The following is a 21794-nucleotide window of genomic DNA, read 5'->3' on the forward strand; positions in this document are numbered from 1 at the left end:
GTATGTTTTGTAGAGATGGGGTCTCACTTTGTTGCCCAGGCTGGTCTCGAACTCCTGGCCTCAAGTGATCCTCCCACCTCGGCCTCCCAAAGTGCTGGGATTACAGGCATGAGCCACCACACTCAGCCATGAATGATATTTTAATGTTTTCTAACTATGCAATGTTATTGAAGAAATACTCTTCTCTAGCTTCAAATAAGCTAGTATCTTTGAGGTATCAAAAAACAAAACCAATGCTCACAAGAAAACAAAAGAGGAAATGGTAGTTTTTATTAGTGAAATAAGTCAGTTTATTTTATTTCCAACAAGGCCTTTTTCTCCTATAATTAAGACAAACCATTTTACACTTTATAATAACATAACTTAGTTTTTAGTATTTTCAAAAGGGAAAGATTTTGGGTGGGAGGAATTTAGGAAGTCAAATATTTTAGAAGGAGTAACTAGAGAAGTTACTTTCAATCTTAATATAGTAACAGGCTTGTCTACCAGGTACATTCCCCAGCATTTTTTCTTATAAGGAATCTATCAAGTACTAGCCAACAAATAATCTACATTTAGAAACTGAGGGTAGAAATGTCTATATTTAAATAGCAAACAAGCATCTAAAATACAAATCACATGTCTTTAACAAGGCAATTTACATAATTAGGTGTAAGTTTTTAATTAACTTTATGTTCCTTAGGATCCTAGCAAACACTCAGTTGACTGTATCTCAAGCTCAAACTGCACTCACCTGGCCATAAAGGTAAATATCACAAAGGAATTGGGCCTGTTTGACTAGGGAAAAAGATCACTTCAATATTGCACATTTCCTTTCTTTAAAAACAAGGATTAAGTCAGGGCCATCTTGGTTCTGAATCTCTCCATTTTTGTTGGGAGAAGACTAACCATCTCTTTACTAAGTTCTAGCTCAACTTCTATTTCTTGGGCAGCCTCAGGATGTTTTTCACAGTAATCAACAATAAATTTGTAATGTTCCAATGATGTTGCCAAATTTTCCAACTCTTTCTTGGGATCTGCAGTAATGATTTTACCATAGAGACGGGCAACTCGAAACTTAGCTAACATGGCAGGGCGAAGAACATCTTCCCCTATATGCTCAGGGAATACTTTATTTGGGTCTCTCAGGGAGTCTAAGAAGAGCTGGTAGTACTTCAACGCTGACTTATTAAGATTATTTATTTTTTTTACAATGTGTGAATCGGGATCCCTTAGCCTGTCAGCAATGGCAACCTTCAAATCCATCATATCATAGTAAGCATGTGCAATTTCAAACTGGATCTGTCTGTTGACCAACAGGTAATACTGTGGATTCAGGTCTACAGTTAGGGGCTCTAGCATGGCTATTCTGCGTTTATGCATCTTGCACCGTCTCTCCATGTCAGTTTCAAAGAATGCAAGCACCTTAAACAGAGCACTGTGGTCTTGGACAACTTCAATATGGTCAGTGACATAACCATCAATCTGAAAGAACTCTTTTGCCTCAAAGACATAGTGCTGACCCAACAAGAAAAGTTCTCTGGCTTCTTCAAAATCTAAAGGTCTCAAGTAGCTCACTTTCTCTTCTACTGCAGAGATGGCATCACACAGCTCACCGGTTCCAAACTGCACAGCTTTTTTCCGAATGCTTTCCTCCTCATCTAGTTCTTTTTTCCTTAAAGCTCTAAGTTCAGACTGTTTATCAAGATCAAGCTCTCCTATGTTGTCCTGAAGGAAAAATAAATAAATTATGGTTAAGTAGGACACTCACCTCCTGCTGTTAAATAATATTAAAGCAAACTTCAGAGTTTTTTAGAAAAGTCTCTTACTTTCCAGCCTGGTTTAGAAGGGTATCATAGTCTTAAACACCTTTGAAAACTTCTTTCTTTCTTCCAGTTATATTAAAAACTCAAGAAATGTGAAAAAAAAAAAAAGGATTTAAATAGACAAGCTGCTTACATATCATTTATTCTGAGGAACTGAAATTCATTTACAGTTACTCCTTCCAATAATACAAATGCTACCTGTAAAAGTACTTTGAGAATTGTGAAACATTATATACATGTGATACATTACTCCCAGCACTTTGGAAGGCCAAGGCGGGTGGATCACGAGGTTCAGGAGTTCAAGACCAGCCTGGCCAACACAGTGAAACCCTGTCTCTACTAAAAATACAAAAATTAACCAGGCATGGTGGCAGGGGCCTGTAATCCCAGTCACTCGGGAGACTGAGGCAGGAGAATCGCTTGAACCCAGGAGGCAGAGGTTGCAGTGAGTGGAGATCGTGCCACTGCACTCCAGCCTGGGTGACAGTGCAAGACTCCGTCTCAAGAAACAAACAAACAAACAGACTGTAATCTACATCACAAAAATATTTCACAAGGATGCCATTAAGATTAATGCTACCATGTTTATGCTATTAGTTATTTAGTGAAATATATCAGAGAGAAATGCTCTAGGTCTCTTAAAGATATCAAAATGAACAAAGTTAAATCTACCTTCCTAGTTAAAGTTTTCTCCTCTACCTCTTGGGGGTGGGGAATAACTAAGAATAACTAAGGTGGTTAAGAAATAAGAGTAAGCTCTTCATGGCCAATAAAATTAAATAACAGATCCCAAGGCCTTTTCTTCTTTTCACTTGACACTGTCTCACTAGTGATCTCTCCACAAACCCTTCAAGGTTTCCAAATGCTCAGAAGATGAAGACAACAATGCTTCAAAGCCTTGATTGCTCTAGCCCCTTTCTAACTCTAACTTTACCTTATATCACACTCCCTCTCCCTCAGCTCCAACCTCACAGCCTTTGCTCCATCCCTTCTGATGTTATCCTCCCTTACGCCACAGAACTTCTAAACATGCTGCTTCAGCTCCTTGGCATGGTGTGCCTTCTTTTCTTCAGGCTAGGTAACTCCTACTTACTCATCCCCAGAGCTTGCTTGTTATTTCCTCCTATTGTGCCTTCTCATACCACGTGTCTCTCCTTTGTGGAACTTAGCAAAATTGTACTTTTACATGAAGTCAAAGGCTAGGTTCATTTTTGTCCATCATAGTATCCTTGGCCAATGACTAGCACAGGTTTGGCATAAATACTTAATTAAATAAATATACGTATGTCTTAAAGCTTGAGCTGGGCCGGGCGCAGTGGGTCACGCCTGTAATCCCAGCACTTTTGGAGGCCGAGGTGGGTGGATCACAAGGTCAGGAGATCGAGACCATTCTGGCTAACATGGTGAAACCCCATCTCTACTAACAATACAAAAAAGATTAGCCGGGTGTGGTGGCAGGCGCCTGTAGTCCCAGCTAATCGGGAGGTTGAGGCAGGAGAATGGTGTGAACCTAGGAGGCGGAGCTTGCAGTGAGCCGAGATCGCGCCACTGCGATGCACTCCAGCCTGGGTGACAGAGCGAGACTCCGTCTTAAAAAAAAAAAAAGAAAGCTTGAACTAAAGGTCTTTCAGATAAATACACTAATACAGGATGAAGTTAAGGTTAAAAAAGAAAGTCAGGGCTGAGCGCAGTGGCTTACACCTGTAATCCTAGCACTTTGAGAGGCTGACACGGGTGAATTGCTTGAGCTCAAGAGTTCAAGACCAGCCTGGGCAACACGGTAAAACATCGTCCTAACAAAAATACAAAGAATTAGCCGGGCACAGTGGCATACACCTGTGGTCCCAGTTACGTGGCAGGCTGACGTGGGAGGACTGCTTGAGCTGGGGAGGTGGAGGATGTAGTGAGTGGAGATCATGCCACTGCACGCCAGCCTGGGTGACAGAAACCCCATCTCAAAAAACAAAATTGGGTTTAAGGAAAATCTGAGTAATTTAGTAGCATGGCAAATATGTGAGTTTAAACTAACCAAGTGATGAAGTTCTAAGTTCCCAGACTAGAAACATCAACTGAATGAAAGGTAAGGGTCAAATCATAGTGCATTATGCTTGACACAATTACTTCAAATATAGATCATAAGTCTCTAAATCTTGTATACTTCCTTCCTTCCTGGGCTGCTTGTTTATTTACATGTTCTCTCTAGGATGCTTTCTTAAATTAGCCTACTGTTTTGCTCCAAGAGTCCCTGCAACCCTCCTTTTCCAGCTTTCCTTACCTGACCAGAAGCAACTTGACAGCTCTTCCTGGCTCCAAATTCTCTAGACATAAAGCCCATAGTTCTTCTCCCTACTTCCTGTCTTTCCTTAATATGCCTCCTCTTTACCCTCTAACCTCTAAAATGATCTTTATCTCTTCAAGACCTATGCTTCTGATGTGTTGGTTTGTTTAGTTTTCTTTCGTTTAGTAGTTTCACAAGGTTCTACATTATTTACCACTGATACAGTTTGGATTTGTGTCCCCAGCCAAATCTCACGTCAAACTGGAGGAGGGACCTGGTGGGAAGTGACTGGATCATTGGGGGCAGATTTCCTGCTTGCTGTTCTTGTGGTAGTGAGTGAGCTCTCTCACAAGATCTGATGGTTTTGAAGTACGTAGCATATCCCCCTTTGCTCTCTCTCTCCTGCTCTGCCACGGTAAGACATGCTTGCTTCCCTTTCACCTTCTGCCATGACTCTAAGTTTCCTGAGGCCTCCCAGTCATGCTTCCTATTAAGCCTGAGGAACTGTAAGTCAATTAACCTCTTTTCTTCATAAATTACCCAGTCTCAGGTGGTTCTTTTTCTGTTTTTTCTGAGACAGGGTCTCACTCTGTTACCCAGGCTGTAGCGCAGTGGTGCAATGTTGGCTCACTGTAACCTCTGCCTCCCGGGCTCAAGTGATTCTCCTACCTCATCCTCCCCAGTAGCTGGGACTACAGGTGCACACCACCATGCTTGGCTAATTTTTTGTATTTTTGGTAGAGACAGGGTTTCAACATGTTGTCCAGGCTGGTCTCAAACTCATGGGCTCAAGTGATCCACCCACCTTGGCCTCCCAAAGTGCTGGGATTATAGGCATGAGGCGCTGCACCTAGCCTCAAGTAACTCTTTTTAGCAGTGTGAGAAAGGACTAATACAACCACTAAAGATTATTATACTTTTATCAAGCAGAGTCCCATGTAAAAAAAAAAATTATCATACTTTAATATACACATATAAAAAACAAAAGCACAATGACTCCCCCAGGAAAGCTTCCTATGTATCTACAATTAGTATACTGCATCTAAATGATTAATTTTATTATTCTCCCTAGTGGTTAGAAACTAGGATTGGGTATAAATTAATAATGATGATGGTAGTTAACATTTATTAAGGACTTAGTATGTCTCAGGCACTTTTATATACTGGCCTTAATATATACTGATTTAACTCTCATAACAACATTATTAAGTATTATTATCTCCAACTTATTTGTGAGGAAATAGAGGCAAAAATATATTAAGTAAATTGCCACAAAGACATAGCTACGAAGCGGCAGAGCTGGAGTTCATACCTACCTAGTGTGTTTCCAGAGCCCATGCTCTTCACTGCCATCACTTCTGCTTCTATTTTTGAACTATTACATGAGCTATTTCTTAAAAGTCTACCCTTTTAGATTTTATCAAGTCCATGCTGTGTGTAAGATAACACTGAGAAGTATATAAAGATTAGTAAGGCCTTGGCCAGGTGTGGTGGCTCACACCTGTAATCCTAGCACTCTGGGAGGCCGAGATGGGTGGATCACTTGAGGTCAGGAGTTCAAGACCAGCTTGGCCAACATGGTGAAACTCCGTCTCTACTAAAAAGTCAAAAATTAGCCAGGCAGGGTGGCAGGCACCTATAATCCCAGCTACCTGGGAGGCTGAGGCAGGAGAATCCTTTGAACCCGGGACGCAGAGGTTGCAGCTGCGATCACACCACTGCACTCCAGCACTCCAGCCTGGGCAACACAGCAAAACTCCGTCTCAAAAAAAAAAAAGATTAGTTAGGCCAGGCACAGTGGCTCACACCTGTAATCCCAGCACTTTGGGAGGCAAAGGCAGGAGGATCACTTGAACCCAAGAGTTCAAGACCAGCCTTGGCAACATAGTGAGAGCCAGTATCTACAAAATAATTTAAAAATTAACTGGACATGGTGGCACATGCCTGTACTCCCAGGATGAGGTGGGATGATTGTGTGAGCTGGGGAGATCAAGGTTGCAGTGACCCATGACTATATTACCACACGCCAGCCTGGGCAACACAGCGAGAGCCTGTCTTTAAAAAAAAAAAAAAGAATATGACATAGTTCCCAGCTCTCAAGAAGCTTATAGTCTAACCAAAGAGAAGTCTTCAAGGAAGACATAGTATTTAAGATAGGCCTTGAATGATAAGTAAGATTTTATTTATTTATTTATTTATTTGAGATGGAGTCTTGCTCTGTTGCCCAGGCTGGAATGCAGTGGTCCAGTCTTGGCTCACTGCAGACTCTGCCTCCTGGATTCAATCAATTTGATGAGTACGATTTAAAACCAAGAAAGAAATATTTATGAAAACATTCTACACGCCTTTCATATTAAACACAATGTGATCCCAATGAGCACAATCCCCACTATGAGTTTTTACTTACAATGTTCTCATTTAAGAAAGAAAAAGGTAACTTCTGACTGCATTACCTGCATGGAGAGTTGGGCATTCTGCATGAGAGTCAAACAGTATTTGATCCAGCACCTTGCTATTTCCCCCTTTCTTTGATGATAAAGCTCTGGCACCTCTCCTTCAGCTTCAGGAGCTAAAATATACATGTGATTTGTTTAAATTAATGATCACAACTGTAATTTTCATTGGGTACTGTAATTTTTTTATATCACTTTTTCCTACAAAAGTAACAGATCTTTACTGAAGCAGGGGCTCGGGGAAAAGGGAAGAAAGATCCACCCCAAATCCTACTATCCAGAAGCACTCACTATTATTTTTGCATATTTCTTTTTCATACCACAAACACTTTACTCATATCATTATCGACTCTTAGCTTCATTTTTAAGTGCACCATTATATACAATTAAATAGATATTACATTATTTAGCCATTCTTCTAATTCTAACCCGGAATTTGTTGTTTCCATATCTGTACTATCACAAAAACCTCTATGTCACACAACACATGGTTGTGGAGAACCTGGTGCTAAACTATTCAGATGACCTGCTTCTGGGTCAGAGTGTCATACACAGCAGGGCAGCTTTCTTGCTGCAATCTATTGAAAGTCAGCCCTCAACACAAAGGTTTAGAAAGTTTACACACACAGACACATTTTTTTACACTCGAAACATGAATATATTTGTGCAAAAATCTGCCTGGATTTTGGATTACTTCCTTAGGGCAGGTTCCTAGAAGTGGAATTTACTGAGTAAAAGAGTTTACACAATTTTAAATAATTCACAACATATAGCCAAATTATTTTCAACAAATACGCCAACCAACAATATATGAGAATGCTCAATAAGAACATTTTGAAAACACTGGACACTCTCATTTTTTCAGCTATTTTGAAGAGTAAAAAAAATCTCACAATATTATTTTAAATAAAATATAGTAATAATATCTCAGCAATTTAGTTTTTATTCATTTTTTGAGACAAGTGCCTCTTAGACTTCAACTAATCTATAATTAATTCAATGTAGCTAATATATTAGGGGAGAAAGCAACTATTTACTTTGATAATGTACATTCCTTTAACTCTTAAGAGTCTCTGCACTTTTCAGATACACAATTAGAATGTTCATTTGTAAGGAAGACATGATGTTTCAAAATCTAAAACATCGTAAGAAGGTTGGAAACTGTTCAACTGTGAGTTATAAAATCAAACTATTTTTAAAAATAAACTATTTTTAAAGAAAATGAAAAACTTACTACATAACCTGTTAAATGGCTCAAAGATACATGTTAACTGTGATTTTCTAAGACTAAATGAAACACTATACTTAAAAAGATGGATATTTGGCTACATCGCTTATGCATGTAGTATTCCAACCAAAAATATATCATCTGAATCGTGGCATAAGGAAACATCACACAAACCCCAGTTGGCAGTAATTCTATGAAATAACTGGCCTATATTCTTCAAAAATGTTAAGCGATGAAAGGGAAAGAAAGGCTGAGGAACAATTCTGGATGAAAAATGCCTAGAGATGTGACAACTGAATGCAATATGCAATCTTGAACTGTATAATCCAGTACTGGCAAACAAATGTTAGAAGGAATATTATGGCAACAACTGATGAAACAGAAATATGCAGTGTAGACAAAAGAATTGTATCAATGTTACTTTTGTTTTTTAAATTTCTTTAAAAACACAGAGATAGGGTCTCACTATGTTGATCAGGTTGGTCTTGAACTCCTGGCCCCTCCCATCTTGGCCTCCCAAAATCTAGCATTACAGGCGTGGGCCATCGTGCCTAGCCAATGTTACATTTCTTGAATTTGATAAATGATCTATGATTATGTAAAAAGATATTCTTCTTGGGAAATACATATTGAAGTATGAAAGAGTAAAGGAGCCTTGTATGTAACCTTCTCTCCAGTGGTTCAGAGAGAAAAATAAAATTTGATTCCAAGCGAGGAAAATACTAAAAATTGGTGCATTTAGGAGAAGGGCATATGATAGCTCTTCTGATCTTGCAACTTTTCAAAAGTTTAAAATAATTTCAAAATAAAATACTTTTTTAAAAGCTATGTAAAACATGCAAAGGTAAACTTACTGTCTTCTGTGGCTGAGATCTTTCCAGTTTGACCAAAAATGACATTAGCAGCTGATAAACAGTGCCTGGCCTCCATAAAGCATAGCTATTGGGGAAATAAACAACAGTGAATGCTATCATACAGCTTTATTTGCAACTGATGCTTGCATAATTTCTTTTAATATGGGAAAAGGTATAAAATCAGATAAAAATACTACAAAGGAGGCCCTATAGAGTTGCAGATCATTCAGAAGGTATAAAAGACATATTATCGTATTATCTGGTTAAAATGTAACCTCAAAGGTTAAAATATTAATGCCCCCAAACTCTTAACAATAATCCACTCGGGCTGAAAGACAACTGCCAATTGAAAGTTAGCTCTCCTTATTTAATCAATAGATATACAGGAATGGCTGTCATCCTAGACTTAAACTGTCTCAAAAAGTCCTTTAGGTTCAGTCTAAAGAGCCAAACTCCCACACACAATAAATTCTTAGACTATTTACATTGTGTCAGGACTGAATTTTTTTTTCCTTACCAGATAGGGGTCTCACTCTAGCCCAAGGCTGGAGTGGAGTGGCACAATCATAGTTCGCTGCAGCCTCAACCTCCTGGGCGTAAGGGATCCTCCCACCTTTAGCTTCCTGAGTAGCTGGACTATAGGCACATGCCACCAAGCCTAATTCTGGGGTTCCTCTATGTTGCCTAGACAAGTCTCCAACTCCTGGCCTCAAGCAATGCTCCCACCTTGGCCTCCCAGAGTGCTGGGGTTATAGATGTAAGCCACCTTGCCCAGTCTGAAGATTTAATTTTTATTAGGTTTATAGAGCCCTTTTACATCCTACTATACAAAGGCAATTAGGATAAATTTGGATAAGGAGAGACTCCTGTGTTCTAAAATCTTTAAAATTTACATACAATAAGGCTTCCCACCAAGTTTTAAAGTCAACAGATTTCTACAGATGAACTTTATGGAACTGCTTTACCAACACTCTTGAAGACTTCATAATTCATTTCTGGGCGTGGCAAACTTCTCAAACAATTAGAGAAGACCTCCTTATTAACAGAAACATTTTGTATTTGTCATGTAAAAGGACCACCCAGCAGAAGTTCAAAGTTAAAGTCCAACTTTTAGTTGGAAGCCACCCTCATTAAATAGAATGTCTACTTAATTATAGTAATACCTGAAAGGCTTTAAATGGTTGGCTATAACTTTAAAATCGCAGCATTAAATGTATCTTTCCATTATGGCAAATTCAGAAGCCATCTTGAGAATAGCTGGGCACGTCAAGTATTGGCCCAGCAACATCTATAGATAAAAATGTGTTAAATCTTAAAAGCCAAAAGAAAGTTAAGAGTTTATATAATGAAACTTTAATTATCTCTCTATAATCCAATCCCTTAACCATTATCATCATTTCAGCTTTGTCCAGATTGGCTCCCTGTGAGCAATCGCTGCTAGAACAGTGAGTATCTTATGCCCTCTAGGTGGCTGGTAAATGTGGGACTTTAGCAGCTGCCAGGTAGGGATTCACCACGTAGCAAAACCTCATCACTGGAATCAGATGAAGATGACAATGATATAAATGACAATTGCATTTTTAAAAACATGGTTCAAATCCCTCTTTTTGCAATACGACTTAGTTGGTTTTAACAAAAACTTAAAAAAGATTTTGGCAAAAAATAAAAGTGCAGGGTGTGGGAGGTCTCATGAAAATTACTGCATGCTCCACATAAGTAATGCTTAACAACTTTAAATTTTAAATCATACTTTAATATCTAGATATCTTAGTACTTCCAATATCCATGGAGTTTTAAGTATTAATTAAAGTCATAGTGAATACATAATTTTAAAGTTGCTAAACAAAATGAACAAGGGGCCTCCAACAGCTGTAAAAAAGATGTCACAAGCAGAGGCACTGGATAATACTTTGGATGAGGACAATGAAATGGATTCATGAGAATTAGTTAACTGAATGCTCTGATATATGCAGTAGTGTTACTTACACACTTGATCTTAGACCAAAGTCCTAGAAGCGATGCTGCAGTCACCACAGCCCTTTCTCTCCTGCTAATAGCTTTTCTGAATGAAATTCTGTGGGACAATACTTTAATCATTGGGCGCATTTACAGAACCAACGCTAAAGAAATGCTCAAAAAGGATAAAGGCCCAAGAATAAGGCAGCAGGTTACCAGAGAGATGAAAGAAGGAACTCTGATAAGCAGAGAATTACCAAAATTTCATAGAGGCTTGCGAATTAGGAATATAAATAAAAGTAATTTATATTGCCAAGATGTCTTATTAAGGATTAATAGGAAAATCTGGTTAGAAAAGGTGGTGTAAAATTATTTTAGCATTAAAAACTCTTAGGGATTAAAGGAATAAATGGGTCAATTAAGGGTACATCAACATGATGTGAGCAATGCTTTTTTAAATTTTTATGAGAAATTCTGATAAACAATTAAGAAACTCAAAAACATTGTCCCTGTTTAACAATCCAAAAGAAGTATGTCATAAAGACCTAGAACTTTGGAACTCAGCAGACATATTTCCAACATTAAAAAATTATTACAGAGTTAATTCTGAAAAATAACTGAAATGCATCACATGCTTTTATCAAAGCCCACATTTAACAGTCAACTTCCTCAGTCAAATTCTCAGAGTTATGAGATTACCATTACATAAAGATATATCTACAAGATAAAATCTGCAATTTAAGGTAATACCTCACTAAAATGAGTTGAGATAGTGTGCCTATGTTAAAAAAAAAAGAACTGGTCTTAGGTAACATGAAAAACAATGATAAAACTCAGTATTTTAAAACTTAAAATAATTCATACAACAAAAAGCTACAAAATTTTAGTACACGGGCAAACTGAGCTGCATTTTCGGGTCCAGTTGCAAATCATAAAATACAAGCTACCTGTTTTTAAAAGATGGTATTTTCAAGGTACTACTGGTTCTATTTTTATACTCACTATTGGTACTCTGTTAGAAAACTACTTCAAGATGCTTACCTTATTGATGTAAAACTGTGACAAGGTAGCAGCATTGATAGCCCACTCTATAGGATGGTAGGCATTATGTTCAAGCTGGCGTTTTAGTGTACTATGGCAATAGTGAGCAGCCTTCTCAAACATTTCCAGATGCTGGTAGACTTGAGCTAGGTAATATAGGTTATGAGTATAAACCTTTTCAAATCTGTAAAGAAAAAATAAGCCAATATTTGTGTAATGGTTTACTTTTTTTTTTCTGAGACAGAGTCTCACTCTGTTGCCCAGGCTGGAGTACAGTGGCGCACTCTCGGCTCACTGCAACCTCCGCCTCCTGGGTTCAAGCAATTCTCCTGCCTCAGCCTCTCGAGTAGCTGGAACTACAAACGCCTGCCACCGTGCCTGGCTAATTTTTGTATTTTTGGTTGAGACGGGGTTTCACCATAATAGTCAGGCCAGTCTCGAACTCCTGACCTTGTGATCCACCTGCCTCAGCCTCCCAAAGTGCTGGGATTACAGGCGTGAGCCACTGTGTCCAGCCCATGGTTTACGTTTTATAAGTAAATTTCATACATATTTATTTTGATCCTCCCACCAACCCTTTGAGTTGGATTTGCTTATTGTATCTATTTGACAGATAAGGAAACTGAGTCTCAGGTTTGAACAAGGTCACATAACATGTAAGCGGTACATGGAGGTTTTACTCATGTCAGAATCCCCATTCTGTAACCTTTGTAAGTGCCTTTTTGAATAATCACTTATCTATGCTATGTGGAAATATTTGCAAGGGCTGATTTCTACACCTACTCACCTTTTTGATCTCTCTTGTTCAGTAAGTTTCTCTTCTTCAGGAAGAAAACGCTCAGTAGGATCAAGAGGAGGACACCCAACCTACAATTAAGAAAAACAAAAGCTCTTTAAAGTTTTAAACTGTAAACACCAAGTGCCCTCTTCTGGAGGACCTGGAGAAATCAACTTTTACAAGCCAAATACATTTCATTTTTTCCTAGTTCATTTTCCTGTTACTCAAGAAGTAATTTTCCGTTTTTTAAATTTGTATTTATTTATTCAGACAGGGTTTCTGTCACCAGGCTGGAGTGGAGTGGCACAATCTTGGCTCACTGTAACCTCCGTCTCCCAATCCTCCCACCTCAAGCAATCCTCCTACCTCAGCCTCCTGAGTAGCTGGAACTACAGGTGTGCACCACCAGGCCTGGCTAATTTTTGTATTTTTTTGTAGACACAGGGTTTCGCTATGTTGCCCAGACTGGTCTTGAACTCCTGGGCTCAAGCAATCCACCTGCCTTGGCCTCCCAAAGTGCTAGGATTATAGGCGTGAGCCAAGTAATTTTCTTAACCATAAAATCTGAGTCAAACAAATAAAAGATATCCTGTAAGTTCACATTTGACAAAATTTTACTGTTGTTGCAGTTAAACTGCAAACATGCAAAAAATTCACCAATTTGCTTTTAGATATATATAATTCTTTAGGTATTTTGTTTTTTCTTTTTTTAAATTCTTATTTATTTATTTAGAGATGGGGGTCTTGCTCTGTTGCCCAGGCTGGTCTTGAACTCCTAGCCTCCCGTGATCCTCCTGCCTCAGCCTCCCAAAGTACTGAAACTACAGGCATAAGCCACTGTGCCCAGCCTCTTTAAGTTTTTTTTTTCTTTTTTTTGGAGATGGAGTCTCGCTCTTTCACCAGGCTGGAGGACAGTGGTGCCATCCCGGCTCACTACAACCTCTGCCTTCCAGGTTCAAGCGATTCTCCTGCCTTAACCTCCTGAGTAGCTGGGATTTCAGACATGTGCCACCACCCCCAGCTAATTTTTGTATTTTTAGTAGAGACAGGGTTTCTCCATGTTGGCCAGGATGGTCTTGATCTCTTGATCTGCCTGCCTCGGCCTCCCAAAGTGCTGGAATTACAGGTGCGAGCCACCGTGCCTGACCCCTCTTTAAGTATGTCAAATTGCAATTTTGTCTGGTAAAAGGGCTCTGTTAAAAACCTGCATAAGCAAAACAAGTAAGAAAAATGTATATGTTTCTAGAGTAGTAGTATTCTAAACTGACCACTAATAAAAATCAAATGAGAGATTTTAATATTTATTCTGATATTTTTTTCTCAAGGAAATAAGAAAAGTGTATTACCCCCTTTCAATACAGGGACATTAAAACCAGATTCCATTATTTATTGCCTTGGGCAAGTCACTTGATCTCTTGTGTTTCTGTTTTTTCGTCTATAAAATAAGGGTAATAACAGTATCTATCTCATGAGGATTAAGTGAGTTAATATTTATAAATCACTTACAACCCCCTCTTACGTCTTCCAAAAGAGCAGAACTACCTAACCTCTGCCTCATTCTACTTCTATGAGGATAGTCCCATCTAGAAGCATAGTCTTGCTTTCAACTGAATTTATTAAACTCAAAAAGGAACAACGCTTCCCATAAAAATATGATTTTACATTCTGGATGTGAACACTAAAAGCATCACAACTTGGGCTCCCAGGATTCACAGAAAGTAAAAACAACTAAGACAGGAAGCAAGGCCCAAGGCAAACCCAATAGATAAGTAATTCTTCAGAGAACTCAACAATGCCGAGGGCTGCTTACCAAGCATACCCCTGTCTAGATGAGGGGAATTAATCAATATATTATTTTATGTACATACTTCACTGTTATGGCTTTCAGACTTCATAAGTAATATTAACAGTCAAATCAGTATCTTCTTTTAACTGAAATAGAGGTACAACTAAGCATAAGGAATTTCACTATATGTATTATGTTTCCATATAAATACTATTTTTATGAAATACTATTGATGCTTAGTAACTTTTTTTTTTTCTTTGAAAAGACGGGTTCTTGCTTTGTTGCTCATGTTGGTCTTGAACTCTTGGCATCAAGCAATCTTCCCACCTCAGCCTCCCAAAGTGCGGGATTATAAGTATAAGTCACCGCACTCAGCTTTTACATTTTATTTATTTTTGAGACAGGGTCTCGTTTGGTTGCCTGGGCTGGAGTGCAGTGGCAGGATCCTAGCTCATTGCAGCTTTGACCTCTTGGACTGACCTCCTGGACTCAAGCCATCCTCCCACCTCAGCCCCCCAAGTGGCTGGGACCACAAGCACACACCACCACACCCAGCTAATTTTTTTTTAGTTTTTATAGAGACAAGAGTATCACTGTGTGGCCCAGGCTAATCTTGAACTTCTAGGTCAAGCAATCCACCCACCTCGGCCTCCCAAAGTGCTGGGATTAAAGGCGTGAGCCACGTGCCCGGCCTCAGCCTTTACATTTTAAATTAACAATTTCACATACAAGACTGTGAGCCTAAAAGCAAGAAAGGGGAGACTAACATCTCTATTTGGCCTTGTGGCACTCTGCTCTTGTTAGTACTTCAGGAAGAAAGTTAAAATGCCAAAGTATGAGGCTGGGCATGGTGGCTTATGCCTGTAATCCCAGCACTTTGGGAGACTGAGGTGGGCGGATCACTTGAGTTCAGGAGTTCAAGACCAGCCTGGCAACACAGTGAAACTTGGTCTCCAAAAAAATAAAAAATTAGCCGGGAATGGTGGCGGGCACCTATAATCCCAACTACTTGGGAGGCTAAGGCAGGAAAATTACTTGAACTCAGGAGGTGGAGGTTGTAGTGAGCCGAGATCACACCACTGCACTCCAGCCTGAGCAACCGAGCGAGACTCCGTATCAAAAAGAGAAAAATAAATAAAGACAGAATCTTACTCTGTCACCCCGGCTGGAGTACAGTGGTTCGATGATAGCTCACTGCAACCGCAAACTCCTGGGCTCAGGTGACCCTCCTGCCTCAATCTCCCAACTAGTTAAAACTACAGGTGTGTGCTACCACACCTGACAAATTTTTTAATTTTTTGTAGTGACGAGGCCTTGCTGTGCTGCCCAGGCTGGTCTCAAACTTTTGGGCTCAAGTGATCCTCCAGACTCAGCCTCCCAAAGTGCTGGGATTACAGGCATACCGAGCTTCTTATATCCTTTTGTAGTTAAGCATTCTGATGCCTGAATTTAGCAAACATAATTTTGTATGTTTAGTCTCTTTTATGTGATATCTAATGTTATTTCAAGTTTTTTAATGTTATAAAAGCACTTTATTAATAGATTTTTTTTTTTTTTGAGACAGGGTCTCACTGTCGACGAGGCCGGAGCACAGTGGTGTGATCTCGGCTCACCGCAGCCTCTGCCTCCCAGGTTCAAGCGATTCTCCTGCCTCAGTCTCCGGAGTAGCTGGGACTATAGGAGTGTGCCACCACACCTGCTGTTTTGTATTTTTAGTAGAGATGGGGTTTCACCACGTTGCCCAAGCTGGTCTTGAACTCCTGACCTCAAGTCATCCACCTGCCTCGGCCTCCCAAAATGCTGGGATTACAGGCATGAGCCACCATGCCCAGCCGTATTAATGGATTTTTAAAGCAGATAGCTGTGACAAATAGTAATCCATAAGAAAATATTGTGCCTGATAATTTCCCTTTCATATTAAAACAAGTTTATTAAGGAAAAAGATGATAACACAGTGGCTTGTCACCTTTGCAGGCCGTGACCCTAAAGTGAGAGTCTTCAGTGTTGGCTCCCCAGAGCCCTAGAAGTTCTACAGCATCTCTTTTGTACTACTGCAGTGGGGAGGAGGAAGAATCTGTAGTGGACTGGGCTCTGGGTCCTTCTAACCTGCTTAACCAGAGTAACTCAATCAATTTTTATATGTTGCATTTTCAGAAGGGTTTCATGGGCTTAAAAAAAAAATCATTGAAAAACCATTGCCCTGAAGCAGTGGTTCTCAAAGTACAGTATAGTACTTAGACCAGCAGCACAAGCATCACCCAGGCAGGACCTTGTTCAAAATGCAAATTCCGGCTGGGCGCAGTGGCTCACGCCTGTAATCCCAGCACTTTGGGAGGCCGAGGTGGGTGGATCACAAGGTCAGGAGATCGAGACCATCCTGGCTAACAGGGTGAAACCCCGTCTCTACTAAAAATACAAAAAATTAGCCGGGTGTGGTGGCGGGCGCCTGTAGTCCCAGCTACTCAGGAGGCTGAGGCAGGAGAATGGTGTGAACCTGGGAGGCAGAGCTTGCAGTGAGCCGAGATCCTGCCACTGCACTCCAGCCTGGGTGACAGAGCGAGACTCCATGTCAAAAAAAAAAAAAAGGCCGGGTGCGGTGGCTCAAGCCTGTGATCCCAGCACTTTGGGAGGCCGAGACGGGCAGATCACAAGGTCAGGAGATCGAGACCATCCTGGCTGACACGGTGAAACTCCGTCTCTACTAAAAGATACAAAAAACTAGCCGGGCGAGGTGGCGGGCACCTGTGGTCCCAGCTACTCGGGAGGCTGAGGCAGGAGAATGGCGTAAACCCGGAAGGCAGAGCTTGCAGTGAGCTGAGATCCGGCCACAGCACTCCAGCCTGGGCGACAGAGCGAGACTCCATCTCAAAAAAAAAAACAAACAAAAAGCAAATTCCTAGGCCCCACCCCAGAACTATTAAATCAGAGCCTGGATGCCCAGTCTGCTCTGCTTTCACGAGCTCTCCAGATTTTGATGGGTGCTAACATTTGAGAACCATTGCTTCAGAGATTTCAGATGTTTTGTTAAAGTAGTTCTTGTTTCCTTCAAGTAATGCTATTTTCATGGAAAACCAAAATAAAATATTTAAATTATAAATACAAAAACATGCAAATAGTATTTTAGGATAACATTAGAATAATATTTCCTTTATAATGGTATTTAGACTAGGTTGCCATTATGTCCTATCCAAGAATTATTTTTTTAAAATCCTGAAGTCTTTAATATGCAATAATTTCAGCTATTAGGTGACTTCCCAGATAGCTCTATAGAGAAGTTCCTGGGCACAGTGAAGAGTCACACCAATATTACGAATGAGGGATTCTTACTATCAATTCTTGACTAGTTTCAATCAAAACTTAAAAATTAACTGACATGTAACATACCTCTTTCATATACTGAGTATATAGTGCTTCTGATGACTCTAGGTAAGCCTGTGCAGTTTCAATTTCTTCTCTTTCAGACCACAAGATACCCAGGTTATTCTGGAAAATAAAGAAAAAGAGAAACAAACAATGATATAAGACCTCCAATTAAAGTAAATTTCATAGTTTTAAAGTCAATACTTACCAACCAAATAGTGGAGTTGGATTACCAATTAATTATTCACAATGATATTGACCTTATGTAGTGCAGCAGGTAGCTGCTAAAATCATCCCCCAATGATCTCTGCTTCGGGATATTCATGCTCTTATGTAATCTCTTCCCCTTGAGTACAGGCTGGTTTTAGTGATGTGCTTCTAACAACTAGACTATCACAGAAGTGATGGAAAGTCATTTCCAAGATTAGTTAACAAAACCCTTGGTTTCCATTTTGGGTGCTATCTATTGCCTGCTTTTTTTTTTTTTTTTTTGAGACAGAGTCTCGCTCTGTTGCCCAGGATGGAGTGCAGTGGCGCAGTCTTGGCTCACTGCAAGCTCTGCCTCCCGGGTTACTGCCATTCTCCTGCCTCAGTCTCCTGAGTAGCTGGGACTACGGGTACCCGCCACTACACCTGGCTAATTTTTTGTGTTTTTAGTAGAGACGGGGTCTCACCGTGTTAGCCAGGATGGTCTCGATCTCCTGACCCCTTGTGATTCACCCGCCTTGGCCTCCCAAAGTGCTGGGATTACAGGCATGAGCCACTGCGTCCAGCCAACTGACTGCTGCTTCTTAAGGAAACCAACTGCCATGTTGTGAGCCACCCTATGGAGAGGCCCATATGGAAAGGAAATGAGAGAGGTCAACAGTCTGAGGCCCTCCATCAAAAAGCCTGTGAGGAACTGAATCCTGCCAACAACCATGTGAGTAAGTTGGAAATGGATCCTCTTGGCATCCCAGCCTTCAAGTATTACTGTGAGCCCCAGCAGGTCAACAATATGATGTCGGCCTTTGAGTAAGGGGCAATCAGCTAAGCCATGATGAGATTTCTGAGATAATAGACCAAGATGGATCAGAAACATAATGCTTTCAAAATACTATCCAGAGACCTTTTTTAAAAAAAGAAATAGGCTGGGTGTGGTGGCTCACACCTGTAATTCTAGCACTTTGGGAGGCCGAGGCAGGCAGATCACTTGAGGCGAGAAGTTCAAGCCCAGCCTGGCCAAAATGGCGAAACCCCATCTCTACTAAAAACACAAAAATTAGCCAGGAGTGGTAGCATGCGCCTGTAATCTCAGCTGCTTGGGAGGCTGAGGCACGAGAACTGCTTCAACCTGGGAGGTAGAGGCTGCAGTGAGCCGAGATCGCACCACTGCACTCCTGCCTGGGCGATGGAGCAAGACTCTGTCTCAAAAACAAAACAAAAACCAAAAAATTATATATATGGGCCCAGCACAGTGGCTCACACCTGTAATCCCAGCACTTTGGGAGGCCAAGGTAGGCAGATCACTTCAGGTCAGGAGTTCGAGATCAGTCTGGCCAACATGGCGAAACCCCATCTCTACTGAAAAAAAAAAAAAAAATTAGCCGAGTGTGGTGGCAGATGCCTGTAATCCCAACTACCTGGGAGGCTGAGGTAGAAGAATGGCTTGAACCCAGGAGGTGGAGGTTACAGTGAGCCAAGATCATGCCACTGCACTCTAGCCTGGGCTACAGAGTGAGACTCTGTCTCAAAAAAAAAAAAAAAAAAAAAAAAAAAAGTATATATGTAGTGGAGTTAGTCTACCTCACTTCCCTTGGAATAGTCAGTCCTTAAGGCACAAGGATACTTCTGAGGCTGGCCTTCTACCATCTTTTGCCACTCCCCTAGGGAAGGAACAGGTTAAGGAAACAGAGTTTTTAATGCAGAAATTCTTAACCCCAAGTCTAAGGACCCCTAAGGCATCCATAAAGAGAATTCAGAGTCCACGAATTTGAAAAGGGAAAAAAAAAATACAAATTTCTTTTCACTAATCTCCTATTAAAATATAGCATTTCTTTTCATTATGAACACAGGAAACAAATTGTAGCAGTATTATAGGACCTGGGACTTTGTGAACAATAGAAATGAAAAAAAAAACCTATTATGCTAGTTTGCAGATATCTCAAAATATCATTTATGCTCATCATTACTTTAAAATCATCAAAGACATTAGATACATTATATAATGTGTTAATAAAGAAGTATATATATTACTATATCACACATTTTGTTTTAAAAATCTTTTGGGCTGGGTGCAGTGACTCACGCCTATAATCCCAGCACTTTGGGAGGCCGAGGCAGGTAGATCACAAGGTCAGGAGTTCAAGACCAGCCTGACAGGGCCGGGCGCGGTGGCTCAAGCCTGTAATCCCAGCACTTTGGGAGGCCGAGACGGGCGGATCACAAGGTCAGGAGATCGAGACCATCCTGGCTGACAGGGTGAAACCCCGGCTCTACTAAAAAAAAAAACAAAAAACAAAAAACTAGCCGGGCGAGGTGGCGGGCGCCTGTAGTCCCAGCTACTCCAGAGGCTGAGGCAGGAGAATGGCATAAACCTGGGCGGCGGAGCTTGCAGTGAGCTGAGATCCGGCCACTGCACTCCAGCCCGGGCAACAGAGCGAGACTCTGTCTCAAAAAAAAAAAAAAAAAAAAAAAAGACCAGCCTGACCAACATGGTGAAACCCCATCTCTACCAAAAGTACAAAAATTAGCTAGGTGTGGTGGTGCATGTCTGTAATCCCAGTTACTCAGGAGGCTGAGGCAGGAGAATCGCTTGAACCCAGGAGGTTGAGGTTGCAGTGAGACGAGATTGCGCCACTGCACTCCACTGCACTCCTGACAGGCAACAGAGAGATGCCTGTCTCCATAAATAAATAAATAAATAAATAAATAAATTTTGGCTGGGCACAGCTTATGCCTACAATCCCAACACTTTGGGAGGCTGAAACTTGAGCCCAGGAGTTCGAGACCAGCCTGGGCAACACAGTGAGACTTTGTCTCTATTTGAAGAAAAATGAAATAAAAGTGACTTGATCATTCCACTGGAACATAGCACTTTGGTCTTCTGGCTTCACAAAATATATCCATTGTATAATTTTTTTTTACGTGACTTGATCAGTCCTCAGTATCCAGGACTATAGGTCATACTGATAATGTTGTGAGATTGGATAGTTCTCTCCTGTGTTACTTACGAGGTCCTTTCCAGGACCTCATTAAACTACATAAGTAATAGAGGCTTGACATAATAGATGACCTTATTAAATCTCATAAGTAACAGAGACTTGAAGGGTGATAAGGTTTGGCTCTGTGTCCCCATTCAAATCTCATGTTGAATTGTGATCTTCAGTGTTGGAGGAGAAGCCTGGTGGGAGGTGACTGGATCATGGGGGTGGATTTCCCCTTGCTGTTCTCATGAGATCTGGTTGTTTGAAAGTGTGTATCACTTCCCTTTGCTCTCTCCCCTTCCTGCTCCAGCCATGTAGGATGTTTGAGCTTCCCCTTCACATTTTGCCATGATTGCAAGTTTCCTGAGGCCTCCCCAGCTATACCTCCTGTACAGCCTGTGGAACTGTGAGCCAATTAAACCTCTGTTCTTTATAAAGTATCTAGTCTCAGGTAGTTCTTTATAGCAATATGAGAATGGACTAATACAAAGGGCTCTGCCTTCCTAATAACTTACTGAATGTAATTTCCTGATCTTAGACGTACAAGTCACCTTTTCCTTTTTTTTTTTTTTTGAGGCAGAGTCTCGCTCTGTCGCTCAGGCTGGAGTGCAGTGGCACCATCTCATCTCACTGCAAGCTCCGCCTCCAAGGTTCATGCCATTCTCCTGCCTCAGCCTCTTGAGTAGCTGGGACTACAGGCACCCGCCACCACACCCAGCTAATTTTTTTGTATTTTTTTTTTTAGTTGAGACGGGGTCTCACTGTATTAGCCAGGATGGTCTCGATCTCCTGACCTCGTGATCCTCCCCCCTCGGCCTCCCAAAGTGCTGGGATTAAAGGCATGAGCCACTGCGCCCAGGCTTTCCTTACTCTTTAGTTCAACTTATTTCTCCTTTGATGATAGACAGTGCTTGGGAAACTCCTTTGACCATGACACCACTATGCCCCACTGTAGCACCCTGCACCTAACCTAGGTAGTCTAGAGACTCACCTAGTACCAGAAACTGGTTAGTCACACTCTATTTTTGGGACAGGGTTGTGTTTGGCCTGCTAGATCCAGGGTAGACTAT

At 40.8% G+C, this 21794-nt stretch overlaps 1 protein-coding gene across 1 annotated transcript in view; it reads right to left on the minus strand.

The window, feature by feature from the left end:
- Window positions 1-268: 268 nt before the first annotated feature.
- Window positions 269-21794, minus strand: part of KIFBP (kinesin family binding protein) — a 30672-nt gene continuing 9146 nt past the window's right edge. The window contains exons 2-7 of the mRNA XM_010362812.2: window positions 17564-17662; window positions 12403-12482; window positions 11616-11799; window positions 8619-8703; window positions 6537-6652; window positions 269-1707 (exon numbers count right to left, since the gene is read on the minus strand). Coding sequence (XP_010361114.2) covers window positions 832-1707; window positions 6537-6652; window positions 8619-8703; window positions 11616-11799; window positions 12403-12482; window positions 17564-17662 — 1440 coding nt within the window. The 3' untranslated portion in view covers window positions 269-831. The remainder of the gene's footprint in view (window positions 1708-6536; window positions 6653-8618; window positions 8704-11615; window positions 11800-12402; window positions 12483-17563; window positions 17663-21794) is intronic.

This window comes from Rhinopithecus roxellana, chromosome 11, assembly GCF_007565055.1.
Source record: "Rhinopithecus roxellana isolate Shanxi Qingling chromosome 11, ASM756505v1, whole genome shotgun sequence".
NCBI lineage: Eukaryota > Metazoa > Chordata > Mammalia > Primates > Cercopithecidae > Rhinopithecus > Rhinopithecus roxellana.